Source organism: Petromyzon marinus, unplaced genomic scaffold, assembly GCF_048934315.1.
Source record: "Petromyzon marinus isolate PM22_M1 ecotype Great Lakes invasive population unplaced genomic scaffold, UKy_Petmar_22M1.pri1.0 PM_G_Scaffold_44, whole genome shotgun sequence".
Taxonomy (NCBI): Eukaryota; Metazoa; Chordata; class Hyperoartia; order Petromyzontiformes; family Petromyzontidae; genus Petromyzon; species Petromyzon marinus.
The window spans coordinates 876,904-903,233 of NW_027422996.1; the positions used below are offsets into that span (position 1 = coordinate 876,904).

At 48.2% G+C, this 26,330-nt stretch overlaps 2 protein-coding genes across 2 annotated transcripts; both read right to left on the bottom strand.

The window, feature by feature from the left end:
- Positions 1–15,434: 15,434 nt before the first annotated feature.
- On the bottom strand, positions 15,435–18,445 carry LOC142917257 (uncharacterized). Its single transcript, XM_076061874.1, has one exon. It carries the CDS (start codon positions 18,443–18,445, stop codon positions 17,600–17,602), a length of 846 nt encoding a protein of 281 aa, XP_075917989.1. The 3' UTR covers positions 15,435–17,599.
- Positions 18,446–21,075: 2,630 nt separating this feature from the next.
- Positions 21,076–23,579, bottom strand: LOC142917249 (uncharacterized). Its single transcript, XM_076061868.1, has one exon. The coding sequence runs from the start codon at positions 23,555–23,557 to the stop codon at positions 22,256–22,258; it is 1,302 nt and encodes a 433-aa protein (XP_075917983.1). The 5' UTR covers positions 23,558–23,579; the 3' UTR covers positions 21,076–22,255.
- Positions 23,580–26,330: the final 2,751 nt, after the last annotated feature.

Consider the following 26,330-nt stretch of genomic DNA (forward strand, 5'->3'; position numbering starts at 1 on the left):
AATAAATATTGTGCCGTGTCTACAATTTTATTGTAAAGTGGAATTGGTAAAAAAATGATGGTTCAATGAGCCACTCTGTCTACGGGAAAGCTACCCATACGGATGCTTACCTGAAACCGGATTCCCACCACCATCCATCCCAGAAGAATTCCTTCATCAAGACTGCACCATAGAGCCCAATGCATATCCGACCAGGAACACATAGCCAGTAAACTCAAGCACGTACACCAAGCTCTTAAGGCTAATGGTTACTCCGACTACACAATCCGCAAAGCTATCACTCCAACCATGAAGAAGGACCCTCTTGAGGAGACTTTCAAAACCATCACTTTACCCTACATTGCGGGGATCACAAAAAAGATCTCCAAAATCTTGAATAAACACAAGACCCAGGTCCGATTCAACACATTACATAAAATCCGTGATCTGGTTCCGTCTGTAAAAGATGTGATTCCGGACATACAGTACCCTGGCGTCTACAAACTAAGTTGCCTCTGTGGTAGTAGTTACATTGGAGAAACTAAACGCCATGTCTCGGACCGCATTCGTGAACAGAATGCATACCTAAAACACGGTAGGACCAACACCTCGGCCGTGGCAGATCATTGTTATAATTCAGTAGGCTCACATGACATTGACTTCTCCAAGACAGAGGTTCTTTGTAAGCCATCTGGCTACCATGAGAGATTCGTTCATGAGGCTATCCACATATACAAGCACAGAGGCAATTTCAACCGGGAAGATGGATTCTGGCTTAGCAATCATTGGAAAGATTTGATAAACCATTTCGGGTCTTAATTGATTGTTCACGCTTACGGTGGCTTTCAGACCGCATTCCATTATTTTCGTCTCCCCCCTCCTCTATTCCGAACATAGATGGACTCGTCTATCTGAATAAACTGCCAAATCGCTCTCCGTGGTGCTAATGTTAAAAAAACCCGCCACTTTTTTCAAAATTTCTTGCTGTGGTTTTCACACCTGATGATGATTGCTTGTGTTGCAGTCGAAACGTCGTGAGAATTTTATTTTATATTTTTATTATTTTATTGTTTCCCTTCTACGTGGCGACTTTACCGAAAAATAAAATAATAAAAATATAAAACAATAAAATTTAATTGTTTTATATATTTTTGTTATTTTATTGTTTCCCTTCTACGTGGTGACTTTACCGAAAGAACCAAGAATATGAATTCCTCGCAGTCACGAAAGCTTTAAATGAACATTTATTATTACTTCGCTAACATCTTTCACTTTCGCACGCCGCTAATTTTTTGCGACGAGGTTTCATTACCACAGATTACACGTGCAGTGGGTCCAAGACGAGGCGAGACGGTTCGCTGGAGGCAACACGTTTATTCAACAAGGGAACCACAGCACAGAGGGGTGACGACCCCTCACAGCCGATAACCTCAGGAGGCAGTCCCTCCACACTACGGTGCCCTTACTCTGGTTCTAGCGCAAACCCTACACTGGTTATGTCTGAACCCGACCCTAGCCAGGGTCACTGGGCTCTTCGCTTCAGGGTCTTCAGGGTAGCGCTCAGAGTCTTCTTCAGGTGGACGAGGACCGCCAAACCCATTCAGGGGTCCGGCTTTTTTCCCCGTTCCAGGGTCTCTCCGCCCCTGGCCAAGCCTTCTGGGACTCTCTAGGGGGCCCTGGAACATCCCCCAGCCCCCCCCCCCCCCCCCATCTTGGGGTCTGGGGGCCCTGTTCGTCCCACCTGGTCTGTACACCACCCTCTGTTGACGCATGTCCGCTATTACAGGTCAGCTCCCGTGGTAATACGCATACAGCCCAACAATGGCGCTACATCATCCCCCCCCCCCCCCTTGTAACATCCAGGCGTCTGCTACGTTCACAGGAAGCCCTAGACGCATGCACCAATATGCTCAAGGTGCCATGTCGTACGTTCGAGCGTATGGATGTCCCCGACTTATTTATTACCTTTACATGTAATCCAACTTGGCCTGAGAAAAAACAAAAATAATAACTTTCATTCGGCCAGACACCCAGCCGTCGATACGACTTCACAGCCAGGGTGTTCAGACAAAAGCAAGTCAAATTCATCGAGAGCATTCACTGAGAGTCGTGTTTTTTGGAGAAACAAGATGCTGGATGTACTCAACTGAGTGGCAGAAACGAGGACTTCCACATCATAGGGGTTTCCCCTTTTTTTGTGTCAACAAAACTGAAACCTTTTGGCGTCCTCTGGTCGAGCACCAATTGGGTCGAGGCTCTCAAGAAAGCCGTCCTTTGGTGTGGAACAAGCGGTTTCAAGGACAATGCCACATATATATTATCATAGTGCGTGTTTTTTGTTTGCATTTTGACTGCAGGTATTGTGGTTAATGCTGTAATATGAATCCTTGTAAAAAGGTTTCAGTTTTGTTGCCAGAAAAAAGGGGAAAAACCTCTATTATTATATTTTGGTACTGCCAAAGGAGGTCTAATGATGTAGATGACTTCCCCACGCTCATATTTTAATCTGGCTGAAAGAAAAAAATCATCCAATCCAAATCGATGTTATATCTGTCGAGTTTCCAAATCCAGAGGAAGACCCACCACCCAGCCCCACCTCACCACCCTACACCTCACCACCCAGCCCCTCCTCACCACCCTATACCTCATCTGCTCCTCCTCACCACCCTACACCTCACCACCCAGCCCCTCCTCACCACCCTACACCTCATCACCCAGCCCCTCCTCACCACCCTACATCTCATCTGCTCCTCCTCACCCTGCATCTCCCCTCCAGCTGGTGTATCTCAGCCATGATGTCGTCTATCTGCTTGAGAATCCGGCACTCCTCCACCCTCTTGAGACTCGCCACCCTCTCCTCCTCCTCCTCCTCGTCGCCCGACTTGCAGTCGCCATCATCGGCTGCACTGCGTGATCTCTGTAGTCCCCTCCTCCTCCTCTTCTTCTTCTTCCTCCTCCTCGTCTTCCTCTCCTCCTCCTCGTTCTCCTCCTCCTCGTTGTCCGCCGCCTCCTCCTCGTCTCGTGCTCTGTCGACGCTCGGCTGCAGGCGGCTGGCGCGAAACTTCAGCAGCAGCCTGCGGACACCCCCTGTAGACTCCACCACCTCCTCCTCCTCGTCCCTCCGCTCCTTCACCTCGTCACCCTCCACCACCACCTCCCCCTCCTCCTCCTCGTCGTCCGTCCGCTCCTTCACCTCGTCACCCTCCACCACCACCTCCCCCTCCTCCTCCTCGTCCCTCCGCTCCTTCGCCTCGTCACCCTCCACCACCACCTCCTCCTCTTCGTCCCTCCGCTCCTTCACCTCGTTACCCTCCACCACCACCTCCCCCTCCTCCTCCTCGTCGTCCCTCCGCTCCTTCACCTCGTCATCCACCACCACCTCCTCCTCTTCGTCCCTCCGCTCCTTCGCCTCGTCACCCTCCACCACCACCTTCTCCTCATCCCTCCGCTCCTTCACCTCGTTACCCTCCACCACCACTTCCCCCTCCTCCTCTTCGTCCCTCCGCCCCTTCGCCTCGTCACCCTCCACCACCATCTTCTCCTCATCCCTCCGCTCCTTCACCTCGTTACCCTCCACCACCACTTCCCCCTCCTCCTCGTCGTCCCTCCGCTCCTTCACCTCGTCATCCTCCACCACCTCCCCCTCCTCATCGTCCCTCCGCTCCTTCACCTCGTCACCCTCCACCACCACCTCCCCCTCCTCCTCCTCGTCATCCCTCCGCTCCTTCGCTTCGTCCCCCTCCACCACCTCCTCCGGCGATGACGATGATGAAGACGACGACGATGATGCGTCCGAGAACGACCAACAGCTGGACGACGATGACGACGCTCTCTGCTGCCGGTATTGTTGCTGAATTTGTTTCCGTCGCTGTCGCTGCTTCTCCAGGGCGCGACCCCGGCGCCTCTCGGTGGGCGGCGGCGGCTCAGCCAGCGGCCGCGGCATCAGCGAGGAGAAGTGGAACGTCGCCTCACGCGGGGCCGAGCGCCGCTTGCCCGCGACCGCCGGCGCCGGCGGCGGCGGAAGAGGAGCCGGCGGCGACGGAGGAGACGGAGGAGGCGGAGTAGGCGGAGGAGCGCGGCAGGTAGAGGAGCCCGGGCAGGGATCGGGATTCGGTCCCGCCGGGCAATCCTCCGCCGCCGCCATCTCCCGCCGCTTGTTTAGAGGCGACCGCCCGGCCAAAACCTCCTCCTCTTCCTCCTCCGCCTTCATCACCGCCTCGGCCTCCTCTTCCCCTCCTCCTCCTCTCGCTCCGCCTCCTCCTCCGCCCCTCCTGCTGCTCGCCCTCCTGCCCACGCCCTGCCACAAAAAGTCGAAGTGTCTCTTCCACGCCGCACGCGGTTCAACCGCGGCCTCCCTGCGTCTCTCCGCCTCCTCCTCCTCCGCCTCCTCCTTGCCCGCCGCCTCGTCGGCACCGAGCGCCGGCCCCGACTCTCCGCCGCCGTCTCCCCGCTCCGGGGCGACCCTCGGGCCGATTCCCGGCGTCGGCGTCGTCCGGGCGCCGCCGCTGCCGCCGCCGCCACCACGGGAGCTCTCCTGGGGGGGCGCCGCTGCCGCCGGAGTCTCCCGGCGGCGGCGCCCCCCCTCGAGAGCCCGGAACGTCACGGGGCGACGAAGATGACAGTCGCGGCGGGGAGGCCCCGGCGCGGGCCCCGGCCCCCCGGCGTCGTCGTCGTGGAGCGGGCGAGCGACCTTGGAGGGCTCCGCGTGGGACTCGGCTCCTCCTCCGGCGTCGTCCGCGGAGCGCTTGGGCACCCGGATGGGCCAGGAGGAGCGAGCCCTCGCGGAGGGGGCGGCCGTGGCCGTGGCCGGGGCCGGGGCCCGGGCCGGGGGAGGCCGCTGGTGAGGGGGGAGGGCCGGAGGAGAGGGAGGAGACGCGGAATCAGATTCCAGCATTCAGCACGCAAACGTCCTGGTAGTGGTGGTGGTATTGGTGGTAGCGGTGGTGGTCAGTGATTGTAGTGATGTTGGTAATGGTGGTGGTGATGGTAGTGATGGTAGTGTACGGTAGTAGTGGTGGTGGTGGTATTGGTGGTGGTAGTGATGGTAGTGTATGGTAGTAGTGGTGGTGGTGGTGGTAATGGGGGAAGTGGCGGTAGAAGTGGTGGTGGTGATGGTGCTAGTGGTGGTGGTAGTAGTGGTGGTGTAATGGTGGTGGTAGCGTTGCTCGTAGTAGTGGTGGTAATGGTGGTAGTGATGGTAGTGTATGGTAGTAGTGGTGGTAATGGTGGAAGTGGTGGAAGTGGTGGTGGTGATGGTGCTAGTGGTGGTGGTAGTAGTGGTGGTGTAATGGTGGTGGTAGTGTTGGTGGTAGTAGTGGTGGTAATGGTGGTGGTGTCCGGCAAAACAACCCCCTACCTCCTTGTGGTGCCGGACGGGCAACGCTGCCGTGGGCAGTGCCGGGGGAGAGGGCCAATTCGGATTGGCCTTTCCCCTCATGGCGTTTGTAACCACCACAGTGGCTAAGTGGGGGCTCTGGACAGGTGTGAGGGGCTGGAAACCCCTCCACCTCCAATTAATTACCACTAAACCACGACCACAACATTTTATAAATAAGCTTGTGCCGGAGGCCCCGGGGGGACAGGCGTCTATGACGTCTCCTGACCAAACCCCATTTGGCGGAGCCAGGAGACTGAATCCTTCCCCTCGGGGCTCCTCCAAAAACAACAAAAAAAACACTACGTGTGGCCACGTGGAATGTTCGAAAGCTCACTGCGGAGGAGAGGCTGCCACTCCTCTGTCAAGAGCTGGACCGGTACCACCTGGATCTCTGTGGTAATAAGGAGGTCCTGTGGACCGGCTCTGGCTCCTGCCACCATGAGGGGTGGACAGTCCTCTATACGGGGCAGGAGACTGCCAAACAACAGGGTGTGGCTCTTTTTTTGAATAAAAGAATGAAGGGCTGTGGGAGCGTGGTGATGAGGTGTGGGAAGCTGTAAGCTCCAGGCTACTTTGGGCTCACCTTCCCATCAACCACAGGCGAGGAGTGGTGGTCATGGTAACTTATGCCCCCACCAAAGACGAACATCCGTGGAGGGATGCAAGCAAGGCCAATGAGTCAAATGCCTTCTATGACCTCCTGTCACAGGTGCTGGCTAAAGTGGCCCCTCGGGATAGAGTCATCTTGTTGGGTGACTTCAATGCCCGAGTTGGTCATGATGCTGGCACCTGGTCTGGAGTAATTGGAAGGCATCAGGCAGATCAGCTCAATAACAACGGCAGGAGGCTGCTAATTTTTTGTGCAGCCCATGGGCTTGTAATTACCAACACACTGTTCCGGCATCGGCGCATCCACACCACATCATGGATGCATGCCGGGTCCAAGCAAGAACATCTGCTGGACTACATAGTGATGGAACAGCGAATGCGAGCCCATGTCCTTGACACCAGGACCGACCGTGGAGCTTATCTGCCCACTGACCATCGACTTGTCATCTGTAAGATGCACCTGCAATTCTTCCACTCCGGTGGTGGGTGTACACCCAGGACCCCATTCAAACCCTTAGTGGCATGGTCTCAGCTAGCTGATGAAAGTTACAAACGAGAATTTCATCATCGCTTGCGGCTGGGATTGGCATTGTCTCCCACTCCTCTTGATGTCGAGGGGAAATGGGCGAGGTTTAGGACTGTAGCTCATGTAGTTGCAATGGCTGCTTTGGGTACACGGTCCAGACCTCCCCAGAGACCCTGGCTGACAAGAGGAGGTGTTCAAGCTGGCTGGGAAAAATCGACAGGCCCACTCTCATCGGCTACAGCGTCCCACGTCGGAGAATGAGGAGGCTTACCGCAGCCTTCGCTCGGAGGTTCGGGGAGCCGTGAGGCGCTGCAAGGATGGGTGGTGGTCGCGGGTTGCTGAGGAGATGGAGTCTGCCTCAGTGGCCTGCAATTACAAATCTCTATTTAACTCCATCAAAAAAGTAACCTGCAGCGCCACACCTATTACCATCATTAGGGGAAAGAACGGTGATCCAATATCCGACCCCCAGGAACAGGTTTGCAGATTTTCTGAGCATTCCTGAGGTCCTGGGAAAGGGGAAATCCCTCAGCCATGAAAACGTGGGACAAAGTGGGGATGACCCTGCTGAGGCTGCGGTGCCTCAAATATTGGAGGAAGTCACCCACTGTGATTGGCTGGCTGAGGTGCCATCCGTTGAGGACAGCAAGTTGGCACAGTAGGGGGCACAGGTGGTGCATCAGCCAGTCGTCTCAATCAGTCGACCCGTGGCACCTGGGTCTGCCCCGTGACCTCCTGCCAGCGGGCGTTCGACATTTCACGTGGCCTCAAGGTGCACATGGCCTGGCACAAGCGTCGTGGTGACGTCACCGCCACTTGGTGGCGAACTGCGGTTGTTGTTGTTGACAGTGGAGCTGCTGGTAGTATATTTGGAGTGTGAGTGTCTCTCGCCTCGTGGTCACGTGGATTTGTTTCTGGTTCCTCCGGTTTCCCCCCCTCCAGATTTAGAATTAACATCACGCATTTAAAATATTTAACTGCAATACATTTCCACACGATGAAGTCACTTTGTGTTGAGCTTTAATTTGTGATGGGCAGGTCGCTTGTGAAAAAAACGCTATATAGCTCAGTGGGCCTTACCTTGTACAATAAAATAGAAAAACTAGTTTATAGTTTAAGAAGAGAGATGAGTTGGATCTGTCACGTGGGTTATTTAAATAAAAAAGGTTATTCGTTTCATCAGGTCATGTGCACAGATTACAATAACATTTGGAGGGGAAAAAAAACATGCTGGCCGTTATGTGACTTCACCGAAAAAGCCAAAGAGTACGTTATGGTCAAGTTTTATGAATTTTTTTTTTTTAGGATATTTGCTCTTAATGTGCTTACTTTCCCCTAGCACATTCACTGCATTGTCTTGGTGAATGCGAGGCATCGCGTGGTCATAACCCACCGGGGTATTTTCCCCTTACGCGTCAAGAGATTGACATTCTCAATGGAAATCATTTCAGGTATTCACTGAAAGTGTCAGAGCTGAATGTTCAGGATAAAACTGAACATTCGTGCTAAAGATTGGTGCCATATTGTACGATAATTGTGCAAAATGCAACCAAAACACAATTAGCACGGTTAGCTACGCACCGCTACAGTCTACATTATAGACTGTCAGTACACTCACTCAGCTTAATAACCATTGCTAGAGTCAACATTATAGACTGTCAGAACACTCAACATACTTAATAACCATTACTACAGTCTACATTATAGACTGTCAGTACACTCATTCAGCTTAATAGCCATTACTACAGTCTACATTATAGACTGTCAGTACACTCACCATACTTAATAACCAGGCTACAGTCTACATTATAGACTGTCAGTACACTCACCATACTTAATAACCATTGCTACAGTCAACATTATAGACTGTCAGTACACTCACCATACTTAATAACCATTACTACAGTCTACATTATAGACTGTCAGTACACTCACCCAGCTGAATAACCAGGCTAGAATCTACATTATAGACTGTCAGTACACTCACTCAGGTTAATAACCAGGCTACAGTCTACATTATAGACTGTCAGTACACTCACCATACTTAATAACCATTACTACAGTCTACATTATAGACTGTCAGTACACTCACTCAGCTTAATAACCATTACTACAGTCTACATTATAGACTGTCAGTACACTCACCATACTTAATAACCATTACTACAGTCTACATTATAGACTGTCAGTACACTCACTCAGCTTAATAACCAGGCTACAGTCTACATTATAGACTGTCAGTACACTCACCATACTTAATAACCATTACTACAGTCTACATTATAGACTGTCAGTACACTCACCATACTTAATAATCATTACTACAGTCTACATTATTATTCACAAATTAAATCGTTTGTATTTTGTCAATGGCCATAGCCTCAGCACTGTCCCATAGACCCAACACTGCCCATAAATTCAACAGTGCATATTTAAACTATCTGCGAATCACGGGCTGGACATTTCAGGCCACTTTTTACCTCACGTTTTCCCTCACGAGAGGCGATCTCGCACCCCTGGGGGGTCGTCATCGTCGATAATTTCTGCTCCGAAATAAATAAAAAATTCAAATCCGCACCTCACGACTCTCAAAATGGCGCCTGGCCGACGAGGAGTCTCAAAAATTTGGCGGGAAAAAAAATCCCACGTCACGTGGCTAGGGAGGAACCAAATCTGATTGGCTCCAAGCCGCCGCTTGGACCAATCAGAGAGCTCCAAGCGCCTCGCCTCACAGCAGCTCCGCTCCTGCACTGATAGATCACTGCAGGTCTCTCGTCTATAGTTGAATAGTGTAATAGTATGTGTGTGTATCTGTGTGTATGTAGCTGTGTGTATATGTGTGTATCTCTGTGTATGTGTGTCTCCGTGTGTATGTGTGTATCTGTGTGTGTATGTGTGTGTATCAACCACGTTATGTATGCTGATGATTTGGTAATAGCTGCTCAGTCAGAGGAGGAGTTGGAGACGCTGCTGCTGAGACTGGAGCGTGCCACTAAGAGGTGGGGCCTTACCATCAGCCCCACCAAAACTAAGCACCTGCCTGGGTATTTTGTACCATCGGACACTCCACCCCCACAACTCCCAATCGGTGATGGGGCAGTTGTGGAGAGAGTGGAGAGTTTCCCATACCTGGGCAGTGTGCTTATGACTGGCTCCAGTTTAACAGCAGAGGTCTCACTCCGAATCAGTCGAGCGGCATTCACTTTTCATCGGTTGTGTAACGCTGTGTGGAAGCTACCTGGTCTGTCGCTCCGCACTAAGCTTCAGGTCTTCTCGGCCACGGTCATTCCCTCCCTTCTCTACACTTGCGAAACGTGGACCCCCCTAATGGAACATCTTCGCCGGTTAGAAACATTTAGGCTGGCCTGCCTACGATCCATCCTGGGTTTAACCAGACTGGATTGTGTGAGCTCACAAATCCTTGAAAGATCTGGGCAGGGTCCCATCGGTGAGCTCCTCCGGCAGGCAAGGCTGCGATGGCTGGGTCATGTAGCCCGCATGCCCAGCCACCGCATGCCGAAACAGCTTTTGTTTGGCCGGATTGAGGGGGCTAAGCGGGCGCGGCACGGGCTAGAGAAGAGATGGAGTGATGTGGTACAGGAGGACGTGGAGCTGAGTGGACTTGCCGATGACTGGTACCAGCGGTGTCAAGATCGGCCTCTGTGGAGGAGGCTCGTGAAGGATGCTACTGGGCAGTTGGAGGCAGTCGCCCTCCAACAACAACGGAGGGCGGAGGAGCGACGCTCACAACAGCGAGCGGAGCGCCGGGTGGCTAAAGCACAGCAGGTTGGCACAGTAGGGGGCACAGGTGGTGCATCAGCCAGTCATCTCAGTCAGTCGACCCGTGGCACCTGGGTCTGCCCCGTGACCTCCTGCCAGCGGGCGTTCGACACTTCACGTGGCCTCAGGGTGCACATAGCCTGGCACAAGCGTCGTGGTGACGTCACCGCCACTTAGTGGCGAATGGCGGTTGTTGTTGTATCTGTGAGTATTTGTGTGTATGTATCTGTATGTACGTGTGTATGTGTGTATGTATGTGTATCTGTGTGTATGTGTATATCTGTGTGTATGTATCTGTGTGTACGTCTCTGTGCGTGTATCCGTGTGTCTCTTTGATCTTTGTGTCTGTGTGGGTGCACATAGCCTGGCACAAGCGTCGTGGTGACGTCACCGCCACTTAGTGGCGAATGGCGGTTGTTGTTTGTGTGTGTCTCTGTGTGTGTGTCTCTGTGTGTCTCCGTGTGTGTACGTGTGTGTGGTGTGTGTCTCTGTGTGTGGTGTGTGTCTCTGTGTGTTTCTGTGTGTATCTCTGTTTGATGTGTGTCTCTGTGTGTGTCTCTGTGTGTGTGATGTGTCTTTGTGTGTGTCTGTATGTGTGTGTCTCTGTGTGTAATGTGTGTCTTTGTGTGTCTCTGTGTGTGTGTCTCTGTGTGTGTCTCTGTGTGTCTCTGTGTGTGTCTCTGTGTGTGTTGTATTGCCTCGTTACGCGGTAAATGCTGCGGCACAACAGGAGGGAACTGCAGGGATGAGGCTCTCCAGTCTTGGTGCTGTGAATTAAAACAGCGCCAGGGTGGAGCGTCGCGTCCCTACAGCTCGTAGCTGTGACGAAGCCAGAGTGATCAGCGGACAGCCACCATGGTTGCCAGGTAAGGGGAGACTTCACCCGGAACTCTCCTCCACACGTGTTCCCCATGAACATTGTCGCAATAAACGTACGATCAGGAATCTTTAAAATATCCGACCTTTGTTGTTCCGCAAGAATATTAACGCTCAAACTCGTATCGAACTCTTCATTAATTCACTTGGTCAAACAGTTCAGGTACTCGGCAAAGCATTTCACCACCCGGTATGCAACAGTTAAACAATCTACTCCAAATGAACACCGAAATGTCAAATCATCATCCACCATTGACTTCCACATCGATGGAAGCCATTTGCCATGACGTCCAAGCCATTAAACACCGGAACAACGAACGTGCCATTCAAGTACATCTTGAAACCCATTATCTGAAGTAGTTTGTATTAAACAATAACTAAATAATAGAAACACGTTTACAAAATTAAGCGAAGTTATAGTCACGGACTTTTTCCAACTTTAGCTCAACAGGACCACAAAAGCTCGGATATGCGGTGCATAATAAATGAATCAATCTGATTGAAATCATCAACTGGCTAAACACTTTCCGATTTCAACATCACCTTATAAAAGAATAACATTTTAAATATAAGCGCACAACTGTATCTATCTGTGATGAGCGCTGCACTTTCCGTTGTTTTAATGCAGGGGGCGCTGCAAACTTACGCACCCCCTGCATGGACGACGGAGGCGCAGGGACAGACGTTCGATTACGTTGGAATCGATCTGCAGACGGCGGTCTTCTCACACGGCCAGCAGCTCCGTGTCGCCTTATCTCGATCCCGCAATCCCAAACAGGTGAAAGTCCGCATCGAACCGAACCCCCGGCAAGGCCATCTACTTAATGTTGAGAGAAAATCCACTTGAAATGACCTTTTCAATGAAGTCTTCCAGATGTAAATTGATACAACCTTTTAATGAAGAAATAAAATTATCTAATTCAAAACACAACACAATTCAAAGATGTTTCATTTTAAAACTTCAAAACGGAGCATGGGGTACTTGCGTGAATGCGTCCTTCGTGTGCAAATGTTGTGACTTTCCTGGCCTGAAGGCCGTCAATGTGTTGGCCCATTAATTGGTGCACAGCGTCTCAACAACAGCAGTGGGGTTTGCTTCAACCGATAGGTAACGAACATCCAGACGTCAATCAGCAAGGAGCATTTCTAGTCCCAGTTAGACAAAATTTACGTCAACACGTAAGACAAAACTATAATTCGTGTTGTAGAGAATGTACCTCCTCGTATACGTGTAACTTTCAAGTGGTATGCCTTGTAACTGATGAATGATCCGAGCGTGCTCCCTATTTCAAAGACAATGAGTTGCTCCAGATGCTTCGTGGAACACAAAAACACCGTTTGACCTGTATCACAAGAACAACGGGTCTCACCTGAGTTCTCTGTACAGGTTACTTTCAAACACACACACACACACACACTTTGTCCTAACATCACTTATTCAATGTTTGACCCTTACAGATCAAATGTTACAAGAATGCACAAAACCAGACAAGTATACATTCTAAATTATTGACAGGCATATTAACAAAATTGGATTACTGCAGTGAAATATACTGCATCACGTTACATCGTATTAACAAGAAGCTTTTAAAAAAAGTTGCACATTCTGCTTCACAGTGTATGTAAAACATACTATTGTGTCATTCAAAACGAGTAGGCCATTGCATGCTGGCGTCTGAGTGAAAATGTAGCAAATTCTAAACATTACCTACAAACCGAGCTGCGCTGAGTGCCTTTGCTCCGTCAGACCAATTCTGCAGAGGAAGCGTCAGCTGCAGACAGAAAAAAATAATATCCACACCATCTACACGTCAGGCACAGAGGAATGCACACGTGACTTACACGTCTATACTTATTAATATATTCATGATGTAATGAAAAAATTTGATGAACATGCAAATGCCTTCCCGCACCGAGTGCACCTGAAGGGTTTCTCTCCACGGGCTGTTATGGCACACAATGAGAGGGAAAATGTCATTAATATGCCTGGAAGCCTTCATATAATCAAGATGAATGTTAACTCAAAACTCTAAGCACACAATTTCGGCTGTCTCACTACAAAAGGAATATGTATGAAAGCTAAATTCAGCTGACATAGCAAAGGGTGTTGAAAACAATACCATTTGTGTTATGCAGAAATACAGAAATTAATGTTCAATCGCAACTTAGAGGTGTGAATCCAGGCTCAGATGTCCTTGAATGCTGGGATGAACAGTTCCGACTTCAGCTGAATGTGTGTGCTGTGTTCACCTCCTGTTTCCATTCTTACAAAGAGTTCCAGAGGAAAACAAAAATAAACTATTTTTTTTATATAACTTCCGTGTTCAATAGAGTTAATAGACTTTACTTCAAACACAAACTTGACACTGTCACACACTGGCAGTGGCGTGTCTAGAATCATGCTGGCCACCTTCATCTGCTCGGCATCAATGCTTTCTCACTCCACCAAGTAATTAATCGAGGATCAGTGAACATATCCGAGGCTAACTGGAGTTTGCGTGTCTCTCTCCGTGGTGAGATGTTAACTACCTCACCTGGTATACAGGAAGTCGTGGGTTCGATCCCGACCCTGACGCCTGCTGTATATTTGGAGTTTGCGCGTCTCTCCGCTGAGTGTCTTTGACCGATAGACATTGACACACGTATTCTTGTTTCTTTCGGTAAAGTTATGTAGATAGAAAATAACAATAACAGATAATACAATTACATTAAATAAAGACCACTTGTGTTGCGATCAAAACGACGTGAGTTTTTTTGCTTTATTTACAATTATTTGTTAATTTTTATTGTTATTTTGATTTAATTTTCTATCTACGTGACTTTACCGAAAGAACCAAGAATATTAATTCCTGCAGTCACCAAAGTTTTAAGTCAAAACATTCACACACGTTGACAAAGCCTCACCTTGTGTTGTTGTGGGCAGGTCGCTTCTGATAACAAGAGCGGTATAGCAGCTCAAGCGGGCTTGGCCTGGTGAAAAAAATAAAAACTGCGTGAATATTTACAATAAAACAAAGTTACAAAGTAGCGAGCCGGGTGAAGACAAATTAAACTTAAGCGAGATAATTAAAGTGAATGCAATCAGGCGAGGGCAGGAGGCAAGGCCCCGCGTGGCTAGGCCCCGCATTGTAAAGTTCCAACCTGGACATCGATTCCCATGCTCGCTGCTACTCAACTGACATCCCTACGAGAGAGAGAGGCTCTACCTTGGTAAACAACAACAACCACCACCACAACGACCACCACCACAACGATGAGAATTTCTCACCTCGGATTTCAGTGCAAGTGCGCACACGGCAGCTTCCTGTTGCCTCGCGACAGCAGGTAGTATGACGTCACTTCCCGCCCACGAGCGGCTGTGTGACTGATTAAATTATGTTAATGAGGCCGGCCCATATGTCGAGGGATGGGGGCGTGGGCGCTGAACCCGTCGCAATAAACTCACGACAGCTTTAACGGACACAATATGTTAATGAGCCGCCAGTCACTGGGCGTAGCTTTGCCCAAATAAAGATTGCCACTGGAACGATATCGGAAGTGACCCAGGCGGAGGTGACGTCACGCTCAAGAGCGCGGTGGACGGGGGTCGGGGTGAATACCTTGGTGACATGACGTCACTAGCGAGGTACACCTCCCTCTGGCGATTCACGCCGATGAGGTAATGCAGAGTGGTGACGTCACAGAGTTGGAGTTGATTTAGATTCATTTTTCATTGCTCCCTCCCTTGGGTGTGTGAGCTCAGCAACAACGTGGACATTGTGTATACACTGTGTGTGTGTGTACACTGTGTGTGTACACTGTGTGTGTGTACACTGTGTGTGTATACACTGTGTGTGTACACTGTGTATACACTGTGTGTCACTGTGTGTCGCTGTGTGTCGCTGTGTCACTGTGTGTGTAACTGTGTGTGTGTACACTGTGTATATATACAGTGTGTGTACCCTGTGTACACTTTGTGTATATACAGTGTACCCTGTGTGTACACTGTGTATATACTGTATGTACACTGTGTGTACAGTGTGTGTGTACACTGTGTGTGTACACTGTGTGTACACTGCGTACACTGTGTGTGTACACTGTGTATACTGTGTGTACACTGTGTGTGTGTACACTGTGTGTGTACACTGTGTATACTGTGTGTGTGTACACTGTGTGTGTATACTCTGTGTGTGTACACTGTTTGTGTCCGCATTGAACCAAACCCCCGGCAAGGCCATCTACTTAATGACGAGAGAAAATTCACATGAAATGTTCTTTTCAATGAAGTCTTCCAGATGTAAATTGATACAAGCTTTTAATGAAGAAATAAAATCATCTAATTCAAAACACAACACAATTCAAAGATGTTTCATTTTAAAACTTCAAAACGGAGCATGGGGTACTTGCGTGAATGCGTCCTTCGTATGCAAATGTTGTGACTTTCCTGGCCTGAAGGCCGTCAATGTGTTGGACCCTTATTGGTGCACAGTGTCTCAACAACAGCAGTGGGATTTGCTTCAACCGATAGGTACGAACATCCAGACGTCAATCAGGAAGGACCATTTCTAGTCCCAGTTAGACAAAATCTACGTCAACACGTAAGACAAAACTACAATTCGTGTTGTAGAGAATGTACCTCCTCCTATACGTCAAGTGGTATGCCTTGTAACTGATGAATGATCCGAGCGTGCTACCTATTTCAAAGACAATGAGTTGCTCCAGAGGCAGACGCTTCGTGAAACACAAAAGTACCCTTTGACCTGTATCACAAGAACAACGGGTAGCACCCGAGTTCTCTGTACAGGTTACTTCCAAAACACACACGCACTTTGTCCTACCATCACTTATTCAATGTTTGACCCTCAGACAAAATGTTACATGCACACGCACAATCAGACAAGTACGCATTCTAAATCATTGACGGGCATATTAACAACATTGAATTACTGCAGCGAAATTGACTGCATCACGTTACATCGTATTAACAAGAAGTTATTTTACAAATACGCACCGTCTGCTTAACAGTGAATGTACAACGTACTATTGTTGCGTCATTCAAAACGAGTAGGCCGTTGCATGCTGGCGCCTGGGTCAAAATGTAGCAAATTCAAAACATTACACTACAAATAATAGATCACGGCGTTTCGATGACAACACAAGCAATCGTCATCAGGTGGGACAAGCACAGCAGCAAGAAGAAGAAACTGGAGTAGGCGCCTACTACTTCAGCAGTTTCTCTTGCTGTGGTTGTCCCACCTGATGACGATTGCTCGTGTTGTGATCTAAACGCCGTGATCTGTTATGTTTCTACCCACGTGGTGACTTTGCCGAAATAACTCAACAGTGTGGATTCCTGCAGTCACGAAAGCTTCGAATCAAGATTGCCTACAAACTACACAACTGAGATGACGCATCAATCATCGCCCCCTACTGACAGGCCCTTGTCCACATGCAGGCCGGTGCAGGGCCACCACCTTGTGCCACACAGGGGCAGCTGCTACTTGGGGATGCTCTTCAAGCGTCTCAGACGAGATACGACACGAAACTCCGAGTTGCCGAGGCGATTAAGCGAGCACCGCGTAAAAGCAATTATCATGAGAACATCGTGAATGCTTGGGAGCTTATGGCTCTCGCTCCTGGTGAGAGATTGACCCAACCCACAGGTCCACAAAGACTGGCCGCTCTTACTCTGGAGGTTGAACCTAGGAGCTGAGTGTTCAACTTCACGTTCTTGTCATTAAAGGCCTGTGACAAAGGTGCATCTATTGTAGCAACATCGTCTCTGGCTTACACATCTACCGGGTCTCCACTTGACTTTGTATTGTCTAGGAAGTCCACCCACACCTCCACTGCCACAAACTGCTGGGAGTTGCCTCGCTCTGCCTCACAGTCAGAATTCTCCTCCTGCTTCACGTTGCCTCCATCGATATGAAGGTCCCATTTTGGAGTTGAATCTTCATCTTCACATTTTACCTTCACTTCTTCCCTCTTCACCATCACTTCTTCACATTTCACCTTCACTTCTTCGCTCATCACTTCTTCCCTCTTCACCATCACTTCTTCATATTTCACCTCGATAACTTTAAAAGTGTCCAAGCTGGGATTTTCTTCTGGTTCGTGTTTCATGAGGGATGGGCTCATGGTGGCACTTTGACTTTCACAGGCTGATTTCAGACTACACTCCTTGTGGATCTTCTGATGCTTCTGTGTTCTCTGGTGTACTTGAAGATTTGATGAATGTGCAAATGTCTTCCCGCACACACTGCACTTGAAGGGTTTCTCTCCTGCGTGCGTTCTCTGGTGTTTTTTAAGAGCAGATGAACCTGAAAATGTCTTCCCACACACACTGCACCTGAAGGGTTTCTCTCCCGTGTGTTCTCTGGTGTCTTTTAAGAGCAGATGACTGTGAAAATGCCTTCACACACACACTGCACTTGAAGGGTTTCTCTCCCGTGTGTGTTCTCTGGTGTGTTTTAACATGATATGAATCTGGAAATGCCTTCCCACACACTGCACTTGAAGGGTTTCTCTCCCGTGTGTGTTCTGTGGTGTTTTTTAAGAGCAGATGAATCTGAAAATGTCTTCCCACACACACTGCACCTGTAGGGTTTCTCTCCCGTGTGTGTTCTCTGGTGTTTTTTAAGAGCAGATGACTGTGAAAATGCCTTCACACACACACTGCACTTGAAGGGTTTCTCTCCCGTGTGTGTTCTCTGGTGCCTTTGAAGATTAAATGAATCTGGAAATGCCTTCCCACACACACTGCACCTGAAGGGTTTCTCTCCCGTGTGTGTTCTCTGGTGTGTTTTAAGAGCAGATGACCGTGAAAATGCCATCCCACACACACTGCACCTGAAGGGTTTCTCTCCCGTGTGTGTTCTCTGGTGTGTTTTAAGAGCAAATGAATATGAAAATGTCTTCCCACACACACTGCACTTGAAAGGTTTCTCTCCCGTGTGTGTTCTCTGGTGTGTTTTAACAGCAGATGACCGTGAAAATGCCATCCCACACACACTGCACTTGAAAGGTTTCTCTCCCGTGTGTATTCTCTGGTGTTTTTTAAGAGCAGATGAATCTGAAAATGTCTTCCCACACACACTGCACTTGAAGGGTTTCTCTCCCGTGGGTGTTCTGTGGTGTGTTTTAAGAGCAGATGACTGTGAAAATGCCTTCCCACACACAGTGCACTTGAAGGGTTTCTCTCCTGTGCGAGTTCTCTGGTGCTGTGTCAAATTTCCAGTCCGATCCGTGCTGTATGCACGCTGGTCACATTGTTGACTTGTCGTACCGAGCTGCTGTGCTGAGTGCATTTGCTCCATCAGACCAGCGTCAGCTGCAGACAGAAAATAAGAATATCCACACCATTTACACGTCAGTATCGAGCCATGGAGGAATGCATATATACAGTCACACATGACTGACACGTCTATATTCATTCATGTATTCATGACTAGCTGTACTACCCGGCTTCGCTCGAGACTTGGATCCACCACGTCCGGCCGCCTTTGTCTCCCCAGTGGCGATGTTCACACAACAACAGTTACTCGTTTTAGGCTGAGTCGACCTAGGGGAGGCCCAGAAGCGGTTGAAATAATTATCACCGGTGGTGGCCGTGAGCGGGAATCGAACTCGGGTCGCCGGGTTCGTAGCGTAGCGCTAACCACTACACTACAATGCGTTACGCTTCCACACACACACAGACACACACACAGACACACACAGACACACACAGATACACACAGACACACACACAGACACACACACAGACACACACACAGATACACACACACAGACACACACACACAGAAACACACACACAAACACAAAGATAAAGATCCCCCATATAGCCTTAACAGACTGTAGGGGCAAGTGCTGTTAGCGAGACACACACACACAGACAACGCTAACCGCTACACTACAATGCGTTACTCTTCTACATGCGAGGGTCACGTGACAGATTTGACGTCACAGCTCACTTGCCGTGCAAAAAATCTATACATTATTGAGCTCCCCCCCCCCCCCTTAAAACAACACAAAAGTGTATTTGTATAATGTTTGTACGCTGTACAGTCTGGAAAGTACCCACATGGCAAATTTCCAGTTTGTTGCATGTCGGGAAGTACGCTAAACATTTTGAACAGACAACACACACAATCACAACTTTGTCTTTTATATATATTTGGAGATGCAGTGAAAAACTTTCCCAAAATTCATCACGCGGTTTCAGTATTTTTGATTTTCAGTTTGATTTATTTTGGTTATAGTCCCGTGAGCCGTTTGGCTCTTGAATCGGGTGCAATCACAACAAGCAACAAAACAAAAACACGACCAAGAGAAACATCTTACAGTGACTACGTGTGACTGTGCAAACAGCACTGTCATGGCACGCAATGAGAGGGCAAATGTCATAAATATTCCTGTAAGCCCTCGCATCTTCAACATTAATGTTGCCATAGAAACGTTGTGGGGTGTTTTGCTTCATTGTAAAAAAGAAAAATTATTATCTGTTATTTTAATTTTATTTTCTATCTACGTGACTTCACCGAAAGAACCAAGAATATTAATTCCTGCAGTCACCAAAGTTTTAAGTCAAAACATTCACACACGTTGACAAAGCCTCACCTTGTGTTGTTGTGGGCAGGTCGCTTCTGATAACAAGAGCGGTATAGGAGCTCAAGCGGGCTTGGCCTGGTAACAAAAGAAAATAAAAACTGCGTGAATATTTACAATAAAACAAAGTTACAAAGTGGCGAGCCGGGTGAAGACAAATTAAACTTAAGCGAGATAATTAAAGTTAACGCAATCAGGCGAGGGCAGGAGGCAAGGCCACGCGTGGCTAGGCCCCGCGTTGTAAAGTTCCAACCTGGACATCGATTCCCATGCTCGCTGCTACTCAACTGACATCCCTACGAGAGAGAGGCTCTACCTTGGTAAACAACAACAACAACCACCACCACCACAACGACCACCACCACCACAACGATGAGAATTTCTCACCTCGGATTTCAGTGCAAGCGCGCACACGGCAGCTTCCTGTTGCCTCGCGACAGCAGGAAGTAGTATGACGTCACTTCCCTCCCACGAGCGACTCTTTAACTGAATAAATTATGTTAATGACTACGGCCCATATGTCGAGGGATGGGGGCTTGAGAGCTGAACCCGTCGCAATAAACTCGCGACGGCTTTAACGGACACATTATGTTAATGAGCCGCCAGTCACTGGGCGTAGCTTTGCCCAAATAAGGATTGCCACTGGAACGATATCGGCAGTGACCCAGGCGGAGGTGACGTCAAGCTCAAGAGCGCGGTGGACGGGGGTGGGGTGAATACCTTGGTCACATGACGTCACTAGCGAGGTACACCTGCCCCTGGCGTTTCACGCCGATGAGGTGATACAGAGTGGTGACGTCACAGAGTTGGAGTTTGTTGATTTAGATTAATTTTCCATTACTCCCTCCCTTGAGTGTGTGGGCTCAGCAACAACGTGGAAATTATATATACACTGTGTGTGTACACTGTGTGTGTACCCTGTGTGTGTACCCTGTGTGTGTACACTGTGCATATACTGTATGTACAGTGTGTACACTGTGTGTGTACACTGTGTGTGTGTACACTGTGTGTGTACATTGTGTGTGTGTACACTATGTGTACACTGTGTATACACTGTGTGTGTACACTGTGTATACACTGTGTGTATATACACTGTGTGTGTACATTGTGTGTACACTGTGTGTGTACACTGTGTGTGTGTACACTGTTTGTGTCCACATTGAACCGAACCCCCGGCAAGGCCATCTACTTAATGACGAGAGAAAATTCACACGAAATGTCCTTTTCAATGAAGTCTTCCAGATGTAAATTGATACAAGCTTTTAATGAAGAAATAAAATCATCTAATTCAAAACACAACACAATTCAAAGATGTTTCATTTTAAAACTTCAAAACGGAGCATGGGGTGCTTGCGTGAATGCGTCCTTCGTGTGCAAATGCTGTGACTTTCCTGGCCTGAAGGCCGTCAATGTGTTGGACCCTTATTGGTGCACAGCGTCTCAACAACAACAGTGCGGTTTGCTTCAACCGATAGGTAACGAACATCCAGACGTGAATCAGCAAGGAGCATTTCTAGTCCTAGTTAGACAAAATCTACGTCAACACGTAAGACAAAACTACAATTCGTGTTGAAGAGAATGTACCTCCTCCCATACGTGTAACTTTCAAGTGGTATGCCTTGTAACTGATGAATGATCCGAGCGTGCTACCTATTTCAAAGACAATGAGTTGCTCCAGAGGCAGACGCTTCGTGAAACACAAAAGTACCCTTTGGCCTGTATCACAAGAAGAACGGGTCTCACCTGAGTTCTCTGTACAGGTTACTTTCAAACACACACTTTGTCCTAACATCACTTATTCAATGTTTGACCCTTATAGATGAAATGTTACAAGTATGCACAAAACCAGACAAGTATTCATTCTAAATTATTGACAGGCATATTAACACAATTGGATTACTGCAGTGAAATATCCTGCATCACGTTATATCGTATTAACAAGAAGCTTTTACAAAAAAGTTGCAAAGTCTGCTTCACAGTGTATGTAAAACATACTATTGTGTCATTCAAAACGAGGCCATTGCATGCTTGCGTCTGAGTGAAAATGTAGCAAATTCTAAACATTACCTACAAACTACACAACTGAGATGACACATCAATCATCGCCCCCTACTGACAGGCTCTTGTCCACATGCAGGCCGGTGCAGGGCCACCACCTTGTGCCACACAGGGGCAGCTGCTACTTGGGGATGCTCTTCGAGTGTTTCAGACGAGGTACGACACAAAACTCCGAGTTGCTGAGGCGATTAAGCAAGCACCATGTAAAAGCAATTATTATGATAACATAGTGAATGCTTGGGAGCTTATTGGCTCTTGCTCCTGGTTAGAGATCTACCCAACCCATGGGCCCACAAAGTGTGCAACTTCACATTCTTGTCATTAAGGGCCTGTGACAAAGGTGCATCTATTGTAGCGACATCGTCTCTGGCTTACACATCTACCGGGTCTCCACTTGACTTTGTATTGTCTAGGAGCAAGTCCACCCACACCTCCACTTCCACAAACTGCTGGGAGTTGCCTCACTCTGCCTCACAGTCAGAATTCTCCTCCTGCTTCACGATGTGAAGGTCCCATTTTGGAGTTGAATCTTCACATTTTACCTTCACTTCATCGCTCATCACTTCTTCACATTTCACCATCATCTCTTCATATTTCACCTTGATACCTTTAAAAGTGCCCAAGCTGGGATTTTCGTCCGGTTCTTGTTTCATGAGGGATAGGCTCATTGCGGCACTTTGACTTTCACAAGCTGATTTCAGACTCCACTCCTTGTGGATCTTCTGATGCTTTTGTGTTTTCTGGTGCACTTGAAGATGTAGTTTCTGTGCAAACGCCTTCCTGCACAGAGTGCACCTGAAGGGTTTCTCTCCCGTGTGTGTTCTCTGGTGTACTTGAAGATTTGATGAATCTGCAAACGGCTTCCCGCACAGAGTACACTTGAAGGGTTTCTCTCCCGTGTGTGTTCTCTGGTGTACTTGAAGATTTGATGAATGTGCAAACGCCTTCCCGCACAGAGTGCACCTGAAAGGTTTCTCTCCCGTGTGTGTTCTCTGGTGTTTTTTAAGAGCAGATGACCGTGAAAATGCCTTCCCACAAACACTGCACTTGAAGGGTTTCTCTCCCGTGTGTGTTCTCTGGTGTGTTACAAGAGCAGATGACTGTGCAAATGCCTTCATGCACACACTGCACTTGAAGGGTTTCTCTCCCGTGTGTGTTCTCTGGTGTACTTGAAGATGTGGTGACTGTGCAAACGCGATCCCGCACACAGTGCACCTGAAGGGTTTCTCTCCCGTGTGTGTTCTCTGGTGTTTTTTAAGGGCAGATGACCATGAAAATGCCATCCCACAAACACTGCACTTGAAGGGTTTCTCTCCCGTGTGTGTTCTCTGGTGTGTTTTATGAGCAAATGAACCTGAAAATGTATTCCCACAAACACTGCACTTGAAGGGTTTCTCTCCCGTGTGTGTTCTCTGGTGTGTTTTAAGAGCAGATGACTGTGCAAACGCCTTCCCACACACAGTGCACTTGAAGGGTTTCTCTCCCGTGTGTGTTCTCTGGTGTGTTACAAGATTACATGACTGTGCAAACGCCATCCCGCACATCGTGCACCTGAAGGGTTTCTCTCCCGTGTGTGTTCTCTGTTGGTTCTGAAAAACTGATGGCCATGCAAATGCCTTGTTACACACAGTACATTTGAAGGGTTTCTCTCCTGTGTGACTTCTCTGGTGCCGTGTCAGATTTCCAGTCCGGTCCGTGCTGTATGCACGCTGGTCGCATTGTTGACTTGTCGTACCGAGCTGCGCTGAGTGCCTTTGCTCCATCAGACCAATTCTGCAGAGGAAGCGTCAGCTGCAGACAGAAAAAAAGAATATCCACACCATCTACACGTCAGGCACAGAGGAATGCACACGTGACTTACACGTCTATACTTATTAATATATTCATGATGTAGTGAAAAAGTTTCCCAAAATTATCAGATTTGATGAACGTGCAAACGCCTTACACACTGCACCTGAAGGGCTTCTCTCCACGGGCTGTTATGGCACACAATGAGAGGGAAAATGTCATTAATATGCCTGGAAGCCTTCATATCTTCAAGATTAATGTTAACTCAAAACTCTAAGCACACAAATTTGGCTGTCTGACTACAAAATGAATATTTATGAAAGCTAAATTCAGCTGACATAGCAAAGGGTGTTGAAAACAATACTATTTGTGTTGTGCAGAAATGCATAAATTAATGTTTAATCGCAACTCAGGTGTGAGTCCAGGCTCATATGTCCTTGAATGATGGGGATGTACATATCCGACTTCAGCTGAATGTGTGTGCTGTGTTCACCTCCTGTTTCCATTCGTATAAAGTTCCAGAGGAAAACTGAAATAAACTATTGTTTTGATATAACCTCGTGTTCAACAGAGTTAATCGACTTTACTGCAAACACAAACTTGACACTGTCACACACTGCCATGAGTAAACAGGTGGCGGTGTGACCAGAACCATGCCTGGCTACCTTCATCTGCTCAGCATTAATTCTTCCTCACTCCACCAAGTAATGAATCGAGGATCAATCAACACAGCCGAGGCTATCCGTGTCTGTCTCTCTCTCCCCGTGGTGAAGGTGTTCCCCTCCACACATTCAGAGTCAACAGCGGCACGCGCTTCGCGTCTTTGACCGATACATTGACGCACGTATTGTTGGTTCTTTCAGTAAAGTCACGTAGATAGAAAATACAAATAACAGATTAAATTCAATAAGATAAAGACCACTTGTGTTGAGATCGAAACGTCGTGGGGTTTTTGCTTCATTTTCAATTTTTTTCTTTTTCTTTTAATTTATTATCTTATTTTAGTTTATTTTCTATCTACGTGACTTTACCGAAAGAACCAAGAATATTAATTCCTGCAGTCACCAAAGTTTTAAGTCAAAATATTCACACACGTTGACAAAGCCTCACCTTGTGTTGTTGTGGGCAGGTCGCTTCTGATAACAAGAGCGGTATAGCAGCTCAAGCGGGCTTGGCCTGGTAACAAAAGAACGAAAATAAAAACTGCGTGAATATTTACAATAAAACAAAGTTACAAAGTGGCGAGCCGGGTGAAGACAGATTAAACTTAAGCGAGATAATTAAAGCAAACGCAATCAGGCGAGGGCAGGAGGCAAGGCCCCGCGTGGCTAGGCCCCGCGCTGTAAAGTTCCAACCTGGACATCGATTCCCATGCTCGCTGCTACTCAACTGACATCCCTACGAGAGAGAGGCTCTACCTTGGTAAACAACAACAACCACCACAACAACCACAATCGCAATGAGAATTTCTCACCTCGGATTTCAGTGCAGGAAGCGATAGCTTCCTGTTACCTCGTGACGTCACGCGGCAGCGGGCGACATGACGTCACATCCGGGGAACGATACACGCTCCTCCCACAATGAGCAGCTCCGTAACTAAATAGAAAATAAATGTTAATGTGACTCGTCCCATGTGTCGTGGGCAATGAACTCGTCGGCTTTAACGAATAAATTATGTTAATGAGTTGCCGTCACTGGGCGTAGCTTTGCCCAAATAAGGATTGGCACTGGAACGCAATCGGCAGTGACACAAGCGGAGGTGACGTCACCCTCAAGAGCGCGGTGTAATACCTTGGTGACATGACGTCACTAGCGAGGTACACCTCCCCCTGGCGTTTCACGCCGATGAAGTAATGCTGAGTGGGGACGTCACAGAGCGGGATTGGAGTTTAAGTTGATTTAGATTAATTTTCATTGCTCCCTCCCTTGGGTGCGTGGGCTCAGCTACAACAACAACGTGGACATTATTGTGTATACACTGTGTGTGTACACTGTGTGTGTGTACACTGTGTGTGTGTGTGTACACTGTGTGTGTACACTGTGTGTGTGTGTACACTGTGTGTACATTGTATGTGTGTGTGTACACTGTGTGTACACTGTATGTGTGTGTACACTGTGTGTGTACACTGTGTGTACACTGTATGTGTGTGTACAATGTGTGTGTGTGCACAGTGTGTGTACACTGTGTGTGTGTACACTGTGTGTGTGCACAGTGTGTACACTGTGTGTGTGTACACTGTGTGTGTACACAATGTGTGTACATAATGTGTGTGTACACAATATGTGTGTGCACTGTGTGTGTGTACACAATGCGTGTTTGTGTACACTGTGTGTGTACACTCTGTGTGTGTACACTGTGTGTGTTTACACTGTGTTTACACTGTGTGTGTTTACTCTGTGTGTTTACACTGTGTGTACACTGTGTGTGTGTACACTGTGTCTGTGTACACTGTGTGTGTTTACACTGTGTGTGTGTGTACACTCTGTGTGTGTACACTCTGTGTGTGTACAATCTGTGTGTGTGTACACTGTGTGTGTTTACACTGTGTGTGTGTACAATGTGTTTGTGTGTGTACACTGTGTGTTTACACTGTCTGTGTGTACACACACAGACACAACCTCTACCGTCAGCAGTGGATGGGTGTAGCGAGGTGCAATGCCCCCCCCCCCATCTCTGTGATTAAAACACACAAACACCACTAGCCTATAATAATGAAGTGACCAAAAAGGACAAAGAGTACGTTTGAC